Source organism: Hipposideros armiger, unplaced genomic scaffold, assembly GCF_001890085.2.
Source record: "Hipposideros armiger isolate ML-2016 unplaced genomic scaffold, ASM189008v1 scaffold_264, whole genome shotgun sequence".
Taxonomy (NCBI): Eukaryota; Metazoa; Chordata; class Mammalia; order Chiroptera; family Hipposideridae; genus Hipposideros; species Hipposideros armiger.
The window spans coordinates 562,719-574,427 of NW_017731614.1; the positions used below are offsets into that span (position 1 = coordinate 562,719).

The following is an 11,709-nucleotide window of genomic DNA, read 5'->3' on the forward strand; positions in this document are numbered from 1 at the left end:
CAGTGTCACTGGCCCTCATATGTGGGATCCGAACCGGGGCCCTCCGGCATCCCAAGCCAGTTCTTAACCATCGTGCCACTCGGCTGGCCCTGCCATGCCTCTTCTTACTGCAGGATCTTTGCACATCCTTTTCCCTTTGTAAAATGCCCCGCATCCTTCAGATCTCTGTTTCAACTTCATTTCCTCGGGGAAGCCTTTTGACTCTCCCCCCAGACAAGGAGACACCCTTTCTTCTGCACACTCATATGCCCTTTAGTTGTCACTTTACTTTCATGAATATGATTATTTGATATTGTCTCCCTCAGTAACTATAAACATCACGTGGGTAGGGATCTAATTTGTTTTGTTTACTGCTGAGAACCTAGAGAGTGCCTAGGACACAGTAGTTGCTCTTTAAATGAACAAAAAGAAAAGCAGACCTAGCCAGTGCCTAGCATAGTGCAAGCACTCGATAATTGGCAATTTCCTTCCATTTTCCCTTGTTTACTGAGGTATGAGACACACACAATGTCATGTGTAGTGTACACAGAGCCCAAGTGTACAGCTTGATGAATTTTTCCATATGTATACAGTGGCCCCCTTCATCCACAGAGAATATGTTCCAAGACCCCCAGTAAATGCCTGAAACTGCGGAGAGCACCAAACCCTATATATACTGTTTTTTCCTACATGCACATACCTATGATAAAGTTTAATTTATAAATTGGACACAGTAAGAGATTAACAACAATAACTAATAATAAAATAGGACAATTATAACAATATGCCATAATAAAAGTTATGTGAATGCTTCTCTCTCTGTCTCCTGAAATGTCTTGCTGTACTGTACTCACCTTTTCACCTAAAGAAAGCACTTCACGGCTTCTCTTTGGCATATCCACATTGGCAGCATCGATACCCTTGTGCTTTGCAGCCATTATTAAGTAAAATAAAGGTTACTTGAACACAAGCACTGAGATACCAAAACAGTTGCTCTGGTAACTGAGACGGCTACTAAGTGACCAATGGGCGAGGCGTGTGTACAGCATGGAGTCACTGAGCAAAGGGATTCACGTCTGGGCAGGATGGAGACGGACACTGAGATTTCATCACGCTACTCAGGATGGTGCACAATTGAAAACTTATGAATTATTTTTTTCTGGAATTTTTCACTTAATATTTTCGGACCATGGTTGATGGGGGGTAGCTGAGACCGCAGAAAGTGAAGCTGCATAAGGGGGACTTCTGTGCTCTGCGTCACTACCACCCACATCAAGATAAAGAACATTTCTTGCACCCTGAAGACTCTCTTGGGCCCTCCCTACCCAATGCCCACTCCCAGAGGTAACTTCTATTCTGACTTTTATCACTGTAGGTTGTTCACATTGCCCATTCTTGAACTTTTGCATCTGGTTTCACTGGCTCCCCAAGCCTCTTCCCTGCTAAGGGTCTGCCAGCAGTTTGTTTTTTTTAAAGATTTTTATTGGGAAATTGGGGGGATGGGAACAGCTCTGGGGATTTGGGGGAAGGGGAACAGACAAGTTGCTGTCNGAAGCAACGTCCTCCACAACTAGACTGAAGAACAAAACTACAACAACTTGTCTGTTCCCCTTCCCCCAATTCCCCAGCACTGTTCCCATTTCCCCAATTCCCTAATAAAAAAAAAAAATCTTAAAAAAAAAAAAGAAATTGAAAATCTAGTTGAAGCTATAATGACTGAAAACTTCCTTAACCTGGCAAAGGAAAGAGACATACAAGTCCAGAAAGTGCAGGGAGTCCCAAACAACATGAATTCAAAGAGGCCCACACTAAGATAAACCATAATTAAAATCCCAAAGGTTAAAGAAAAAGAAACTAAACAGCAGTTATGTACAAGGGAGCTCCCATAAGATTATATCAGCTGATTTCTCAACAGAAGCTTTGCAGGCAGAGGGGATTGTTAGGAAATATTCAAAGTGACAAAAGACAAAGACATACAACCAAGATTACTGTACCCAACAAGGCTATCATTTAGACTCAAAAGAGAGATAAAGAGTTTCCCAGACAAGAAAAAACTAAAGGAGTTCATTACCACTTAACCAGTATTATAAGAAATGATAATGGGACTTCTTTAGGAAAAAAACAACAGATCAAAAATATGAATAAGAAAACATAGGAAAGAAAAATTCTCATTGACAAAGGGAAACACTTAGTAAAAGCAGTGGATCAACCAACTATAAAGCTAGTACAAAGAATGAAAGATAAAAGTAGGAAGATCATATGTAATTACAACAATAAATTAAGGGATACGCACAAACACACACATGAAAAACAATGTAAAAATAATGACCAAAACATATACATGGAGGGGCTGAGTAACAGTTGTAGTGATTTTAGAATGTGTTTGAACTTAAGTGATGATCACCTTAAAATAGACTGGTGAAAACCTACCATGAAGCAAATGGTAACCACAAACCAAAAATCTACAAGACATATACAAGAAATAAAAAGAAAGACATCCAAACATAACACTATAGAAAGTCAGCAACATACAAGAGACAAGAGCAAAAGAATAAGAAAGGAATAAATAAGAACTATAAAAATCAGAAAACAATAAAATGGCAATAACTACATACTTGTCAATAATTTCTTTAACTGTAAATGGACTAAACACTCCAATCAAAAGACATAGGGTGGCTGAGTTGGTAAAAAATACAAGACCTGTAGATATGCTGTCTAAAAGAGACCCACCTCAGATCAAAAGAGACACACAGGTTGAAAGTAAAGGGATAGAAAAAGATTTTTTCATGAAAAGGAAAATGAAAAGAAAGCTGGGGTAACAATAATTTTATCAGACAAAATAGGCTTTAAAACAAAGGCTGTAATAAGAGACAAAGAAGGGCATTTCATAATGATAAAGGCTTCAATCCAAAGAGACAATATAACTCTTACAAACATCTATACACCCAACTTAGGAACACCTAAATATATAAAGCTAATATTGATGGACATAAAGGGAGAGATTGACAGTAATGAAGCAATAGTAGAGGACTTCAATATCCCACTGACATCAATGGAGAGATCATCCAGACAGAAAATCAACAAGGAAACAGGGGCCTTAAATGACACGTTAGAGCAGATGTACTTAATTGATATTTTTAGAACACTTCACCTCAAAGCAGCAGAATATACATTCTTTTCACATGTACATGGAACATTTTCCAGGATAGGCCACATGTTAGGCCAAAAAATAAACCTTAATAAATTTAAGAAGACTGAAATCATATCAAGTATCTTCTTTGACCACAATGGCATGAAACTAAAAATGAATTACAAGAAGAAAAAAAAAGAACACCCCGAACACATGGAGGCTAAATAACATGCCATTATACAATGAATGGCTTAACAATGAGGTCAAGGAAGAAATCAAACGATGACTTGAGACAAATGTAAGTGAAAACACAACATCCCAAAAGCCTATGGGATATTCTAAGAGGGAAATTCATAGTAATACAGGCCTAACTCAAGAAACAAGAAAACCTAAAATAAACAATCTAATCTTACACCTAAAGGAACTAGAAAAAAAAGAACAAACAAGGCCAAAAGTGAGTAGAAGGAAGGAAATAATGCAGATCAGAGAGGAAATAAATGAAATAAAGTCTAAAATGACAATAGAAAAGATCAGTGAAACCAAGAGATGGTTCTTTGAAAAGATAACATTGATAAACCATTAGCCAGATTCATCAAGAAAAAAAAAATGAGGGCTCAAATAAAATCAGAAATGAAAGAGAAGTGACAACCAGCACCATAGAAATAAAAAAGATTACTTTGACCAATAATATGCCAACAAACTGGACACTCTGGAAGAAATGGATAAATTCCTAGAAACATACAATTTTCCAAGGCTGTTCAGGAAGAAACATGTAATCTGAACAGACCAATAATTACTAACAAAATTGAATCAGTAATAAAAAAACTCCCAACAAACAGAAGCCCTGGACCAGACAGCTTCACAGGTAATTTTACCAATTCAAAGAAGAATTAATACCTATCCTTCTCAAACTATTCCAAAAAATTGAAGAAGAGAGAAGGCTCTTAAATTCATTTTACAAGGCCAGCTTTACACTGATTCCAAAATCAGACAAAGAAATCACCACACACACACAAAAGTATAGCTCAATATCCTTGATGAACATAGATGTAAAAGCCCTCAACAAAATATCGCAAACCAAATTCAGCAATACATTAAAATGTCATACATCATGATCAAGTGGGATTTATTTCTGAGATGCAACGTTGGTTCAATATCCATAAATCGATCAATGTGATACAACAAACAAAGTGAAGGATAAAAATCATATGATCATATCAATAGATGCAGGAAAAGCATTTGACAAAATCCAACATCCATTTATAATAAAAACTCTCAGCAAAGTGGAGATACAGAAAACATATCTTAATATAATAAAGGCGATATATAACAAACACACAGCTAGCATCATACTCAAAGGTGAAAAGCTAAAAGGATTTCCTTAAGATCAGAAACAAGAGAAGAATGTCCACTTTCACACTCTTATTCAACATAGTATTGCAAGTACTAGCCACAGCAGGCAAACAAGATAAAGAAATAAAAGGAACCCAAATTGGAAAGAAAGAAGTAAAACTGTCATTTGTAGACCACATTATACTATATATAGATAATCATAAAGATTTCACCAGGAAACTATTAGAACTAAAAAATGAATTTAGTAAAGTATCAGGATACATAATCAATATTCAGAAATTGGCTGCATTTTTATACACTAATAACAAACTATCAGAGAAATTAAGAAAACAATCCCATTTACAATTACATCAAAAAGAATAAAATATACCTAGGAATAAATTTAACCAAGTTAGTAAAAGACCTGTACTTGGAAAACTATAAGACATTGAAAAAAGAAATTGAAGAAGATACAAATAAATGGAAGGATATAGCATACTCTTGAATAGGAAGAATTAATATAGTTAAAATGTCCATACTACCCAAAGCAATCTACATATTCAATGTAACCCCTATCAAAAAACCAATGACATTTTTCACAGAACTAGAATAGCCCTAAAATTTATATGGAATCACAAAAGACCCTGAAGAGCCAAAGAAATCTTAAGAAACAAGAACAAAGTTGAAGGTATTACGCTACTTGATATCAAAGTATACAATGTTATAGTAATCTAAACAGCATGGTACTGTCATAAAAACAGACACACAGATCAATGGAACAGAATGGAGAGCCCAAAAATAAACCCATGGCTATATGGTCATTTAATCTATGACAAAAGAGGCAAGAACATGCAGTGGAATAAAGACAGTCTCTTCAATAAATGGTGTTGGAAAAACTGGACAGATACATACAAAAGAATGAAACTGGATCACTTTCTTACATCATATACATGAATAAACTCAAAATGATTAAAGACTTAAATGTAAGACCTGAAATCATAAAACTCCTAGAAGAAACCACAGGCGGTATACTCTTTGACACTGCTCTTAGTAATATTTTTTCAGATATGTCTCATTGAGTAAGGGAAACAGAAGCAAAAATATACATATGGGACTACATCAAACTAAAAAGTTTTTGCACAGCAAAGGAAACCATCAACAAACTGAAAAATCAACCTACTGAATGGAAGAAGATATTCACCAATGATACATCTGATAAGGGATTGATATCCAAAATATATAAGAAACTTACACAATTTAACACCAAAGAAAACTATCAAATTAAAAAATGGGCAGAGGACCTGAGTACACATTTCTGCAAAGAGGCATAGAGATGGCAAGTACTTGTACACATATGAAAAGATGCTCAATAGCATTAATCATCAGGGAAATATACTAGATCAAAATCACAATGAGGTATCATCTCACACCTGTCAGAATGGCTATCATCAATAAATCAACAAGTAAGTGTTTGTGAAGATGTGGAGAAAGGGAACCCTGTAAACTGTTTATGAGATTGTAAATTGGTTCAGCCACTATGGAAAACAGCATGGATATTCCTCAAAAAAACTAAAAATAGAACTATCATATGACTCAGCAATTCCACTTCTGGATATTTATCTGAAGACATCCAAAACTCTAATTTGAAATTATATATGTACCCTGTGTTCACTGCAGCATTATTTACAATAGCTAAGATATGGAAGATACCTAAGTGTCCATTGATAAATGAACGGATAAAGAAGATATGGTACATATATACAATGGAATATTACTTAGCCATAAAATGAATGAAATCTTGCCATTTGAGACAACATGGATGGACCTAGAGGGTATTATGCTAAGTGAAGTAAGTCACACAGAGAAAAACAAAAAGTATATGATTTCACTTCTATGTGGAATCTAAAAAACAAAATAAATGAACAGACAAAACAGAAACAAAATCATAAATACAAAAAACATTTTGATGGTTACCAGAAGGGAGGGGGGTTGGGGAGATGAATGAAAAAGGTATTAAGATGTGCAAATTACCAGTTATAAAAACAGTCATGGGGAGGTAAAGTACAGCACAAGGAATATCAATAATATTGTAATAACTATGTGTGGTGTCAGACTTATTGGGGAGATCACTTCATAAGCTATATAAATGTCTAATCACTATGTTGTACACCTGAAACTAATATAATGTATGTCAACTGTAATTGAAAAAATAATTTATAAAAAGCCTCTCAATGATCAAGTCTTTTCTTCTCCTGCTTTCTTTTTGCCCACAGGCTTTGGGATATTTTGCCCAAATATTTTTCGATCCTGTGATGAACTCCCTAACTCTTCTGGCTATTTGCCTGGACCCTGGACTTCCCTCTTTGCAGACACTCCTTATTTAGTCCTGGTGCCTGGTCTTCTACTCACTCAGAAACCACACAGGTGGCTTACCTGGACCTGTCTCCGAGCCTCTGTGCTCTGATCCTTGGTACCTTCCCAAGATGTCTGACCTGGTTTCTGTCTGTTGTCTTCTAAGCTCTGGTTGGAGATTCACTTGGCTCCTGAACTTGTTCTCACAGAAGTATGTGCATTGCTTGGGGTGACGTCCACAGATGGAGGCGCAGCTGATGCAGTCCCTCAGGAGCTGGTCATAGTACCTGCCTTGCTCCTTGCGGCAACTGAGCGACTCTGGGAGACAGAAATGATGGATGATACCAGGTGACAGAGACTTATAGGAGTGGTGTGTCTGGCCTCAAAAGGGCATCAAAGTTAAAAAAAATCAATCAAAGCAATTCCAGGGTAATCCAAATCTTTTTCCAGTATGCAATGGCAAGGCTATATACATGGTCCACTAAGTGCTGTTTTAGCCACATCACACATTTTAATATGTAGTTTTTTCCTATATCTAGTTTAAAATGTTTTTACTTTTCATTATTTCTTCCTCGACCTATAGATTATTTAAAAGTACATTCTTTAGTTTTTATACATATAAGTATTTTCTTGTTATCTTGTAAAATTGATATCTAGGTGATTACATTGTCACTCAAGTTATTTGCTTGCATTTTTCAAGCCTCTTGAAGAAGACACATATTTCATGTCAACATAAGGATTGGAGGGGAAAGCCAGAAACTGCCTTGGCAAGTTGGGGGAGGAGGCTGTAAAAAAGGTAGAGAAATTCAAAATATTAGTGTATATCCTGTCTTAATAATAAATGAGAATTACAAGAGCTTAAGCAGGTATCAGTGCCAAGGAGCAGAAGCCAAGCAAAATAAAGTCTAATCACACTTGCCTTAAGAACAACTTTGAGCGCATAACAGAAATCTATACTTGTACAGGGCAACTTCTCTTGTCTTTAAAATAAGATTTGATTTATATGAAAATGTGACTCACACAGGATATTCTAAGGGCACATTTCAGAGGCAGTGCAAGACAGAGGTTAACAATACAGACTTCAAAGCCAAATGGGGTTGGGGCATCCCTAGCTCTACTACTTACAGGTTGTGGGGTCTTAACCTCTCTGTGTCTTGGTTTCCTCATTTCCAAGGGAGGGATAAGAATAATATTTACTTCTTAAGGTTGTTTTGAAAATTGGAAGTTCCCAGCACAGTGCCTGGCACTAAATGATCAGTTAATGGAAGGTTTAAATAGGATATTCATTTGTGCCTCTTTGCAACACCAGCACACCAATCCTTATGTACTTGACAGAGTAAAGGAAAAGATCAGAAAGATGATGGAACTGAGGCCTTAGGGAAGACTCAGATGGCCCTTATAAAACCAGTGATGTCCTCCTGTCCTGGCCCTGCCCTGGCCCCGGGGTTCCACTGAGCCGCACAGGACCTCTGTACTGCCACTCATAAGGCAGAGTTAACCTGATGGCAGTGGTGTTCCTGGGGTTTTCTGTGACCTCCTCCCCTCCTCAGGGACCTTAGTGTGGCTGTCGCAGCTGGTTCCTGACCTCCCCAGACCACCGACCCTCACTGCCTGGCCTCACAAACCTACTTCTGGGCCCTGACCTTCCTTGCTGTGTTCTCCCATCCTTGCCTTTGATCTCACTGGTCCCTTTTCTAGGAGTGCTCATCCTCCTCAGCTGACTTCCACATCTAACTCTTAACGTTTCATTTCAGGGGGCACTTCTTCCCAGAACACTTCCCTACTCTCCAACCCATCAGCTGGAGGTGGTCTTTCCCAATTGTGGCATTTTATGGTACTTTACCTTTCTAATTTGAAATGTAGAGAAATCTCCCATTAGATGATAATTCCCTTAAGGATCATGTGAGATTCTCATTTTCAAGGGGCTAGAAAGTTCCATGAATACTTGTGGAATGACACAATGAATGTCATGGTTTTGTAATCAGAGAGCTCTGGTTCCTAACTTTTCCACTATTATGCTGTGTGATCTTGGGCCAGTCACTCAGCCTCTCTGAGCTCTACTTGACCAGTATTTATGAAGCACTTAATATGTGATAGGCACTGTGCTAAGCTCAGATAAGGAAAGGATCTCACAATCTGGTGGTTGAGACACACACGAAACAAAAAAACACAAAAGAACATAATACGGGCCGGCTGAGTGGCTCAGTTGGTTAAGAGCTCGCTCAAGAGTTTGAGCTCTGAGCAACAGTGGTTCGAGTCAGCCCGAGCTGAGCAGCCGTGAGCTGNAGACAAAGAAACTGAAAAACACGGCACATTCACAGGAAAACTATCCCCAAGGAAGCCTAGATGTTGGAAATATTAGTCAAAGAGGTTATATCAACTGTGTTAAATATGTTCTATGAGCTAAAAAAAAAAACAAAACCGGACAAAGAACTAAAGGAAATCAGGAAAATAATGTATGAACAAAATGAGAATATGAATTAAGAGATAGAAGTTGCATGAAAGGAACCAAAACTTGTAAGCAACCAAAGTTTCTTTCAGTAGATGAATGGATAAACAAACTGTGGTAAATCCAAACAATGGAATTTATTCAGACTAAAAAGAAATGAGTTATAAAGCTATGAAAAGACATGGAAGAGTCTTAAATGTATATAATTAACTGAAAGAAGCCAAGCTGAAAAGGCTACTGTATGATTCTAGATATATGATATTCTGGAAAAGGCAAAACTAAGAAACAGTAGAAAGATCAGTCGTTGTCAGGGTTTGAGGGGAAGGAGAGACAAAGGCAGAGCACAGGGGACTTTATAGGTCAGTGAAGCAATTCTTATGATACTATCATGATGGATAAATATCATTATACACTTGTCATATTCCATAGAATGTACAGCACCAAGACTGAACCTTAATGTGAACTATGGACTTTGGGTGATAATGATGTATTAATGTAGGTTCATCAATTGTAACAAATATACCACAAGGTGCAGGACGTTGATAATGAGGGAGGCTGTGCATGTGAGAGGGTAGGGGAGTATATGGGAATCTCTGTACTTTCCACTCAACTTTTTGTGAACCCAAACTGCTCTAAAAAAAGTGTCTTAAAAAGGAAAACAGACAGAAATTCTGGAATTAAAAGCCCAATAACTGAAATGCAAAAACTCTCTGAAGGGGCTGAAGAGCAGATATGAGCAGGCAGAAGAAAGAATTATTGGACCTAAAGATAAGACAATTGAAATTATTTAGTCAAGAAGCAGAAACAAAAAAGAATAGGAAAATGAACAGAACTTGAGGGACTTGTGGGACCCCATCAAACATACCACTATATGCTTAGAGGAGTTTCAGAATGAGATGAGAGAGAGGGGCAAAAATTAATAATAAGAAGAAATAATGGCTGAAATCTTAGGAAAGTCATGAATATACAATTTCAAGCATCTCAATAACCTCCAAGTAGGATAAATTCAGAGACCCACACTGAGACACACGGTAATAAAATTGTCAAAACCCAAAGAAAAAGATATTATGAAAGCAGCAACTTGCCATATACAAGGGATCCTCAATAAAATTAACAGCTGATTTCTCATCAGAAACCATGGAGGCCAGATAGCAATGGGATGATATATTTAAAGTTCTAAAAGAGGGGCCGGCCTAGTGGCTCAGTTGGTTAAGAGCACGAGCACTGAGCAACAGGGTCACCGGTTTGATGCTCATATGGGTCAGTGAGCTGCACTCGAGCTGAGCTGTCGCTGAACTGACAACAGGTGGCAGGATGGCTCAGCTAAAAAAAAAAAAGAACATAACACAAATTGTGATAAGTTCCATTAAGGAAAAGAACAAATTATGAAAAAGAACAGCAATCAAAATGTATATTTCAGGACAATCAGAGAAAATTGGATATGGCCTGAGTACAGATGATGTTAAGGGATTATGGCTGGGGGGGTGATAAGATAGTGAGGTTTTATTTTAAAGGCCCTTATGTGTTAGGTATTCATGATCTAGTATTGATAGGTAAAGTGATATGAGTTCTTGGATTTGCTTTAAAATACACAAGAAAAAAAACAGGTTGAGGAAAAAAAGGCAGAATTTTAAAGCCAATGTTGGGTAGGCAAGGGTTTATTCTATCCTCTCTATGTTTAATAATTTATATGATAAAAAGTTTTAAAAGAAAGTAAGAACTGAGGACAACAGAGGGCCTAATTTCTACTGGGCAGTTAAAGAAGACATCTGACATTTGGGCTGAGACCTTAAGGTTGGGTAGGAGGGAGCCAAGGGAAGAAGAGTGAGGAAGTGCTTTCTATCCAGAGGGCACAAGTGCAAAGGCCCCGAGGCAGGAAAGAATACAACATATTCAAGAAACTTCAAGGAGGCCAGTGTGGCCCAGGGCAGAAAGATCAAGGGGTGAAGGGGTATCACATTGTACTTCTCCTTCTACCACCCCCTCCTCAGGCACCCAAGTGCAGTGGGGCCAGAGGGACCTCTGGGAGGAAAGCAGGGGGTTGATCCAGTCATGACCTGGGCTCAGGCCCCAGAACTCACTGCAGAAGGTTGCACAGGTTCGTGGAATCTGATGGCTGCAGATGAATTTGCAGGAGAGGCAGGTGTTCAGCAGAGAATCCCAGTATTGCTCTTCGGGGCATGGCTCCATAGTCACTGTCATCTGCAGGCCCTGCGGAACTGAGAGGCAGGGAGTGTGAGGTTGGAACCCAGGCAGCCTCTCCTGCTCATATTCCCACTCTGTCTCAGTGAGCAGAGGGGGAACCAGACAAAAGTGGCTTTCAACCGCAGCTGCAGTTGCTGGGTGACCTGGGGCAGCCACCTCACCTCCTTGAGCCCAAGTTTACCCATCTGTGAAAATGCCTATCTGAGACCCCTCCCTCACATCAGCCGAGCCCTGCTTAACACTATTCTCTGCCATGCCTCTT

General features: G+C 38.3%; 1 protein-coding gene across 2 annotated transcripts in view; it reads right to left on the bottom strand.

Moving 5' to 3' along the window:
* Positions 1 to 11,709, bottom strand: part of TNFRSF13B (TNF receptor superfamily member 13B) — a 55,469-nt gene that overhangs the window by 22,772 nt on the left and 20,988 nt on the right. For both annotated transcript variants that reach the window (XM_019656630.1, XM_019656629.1), the window contains 2 exons: positions 11,324 to 11,461; positions 6,875 to 7,111 (listed from right to left, as the gene is read on the bottom strand). In XM_019656630.1, the coding sequence (XP_019512175.1) occupies positions 6,875 to 7,111; positions 11,324 to 11,444 (358 nt within the window). In that variant the 5' untranslated portion in view covers positions 11,445 to 11,461. The remainder of the gene's footprint in view (positions 1 to 6,874; positions 7,112 to 11,323; positions 11,462 to 11,709) is intronic.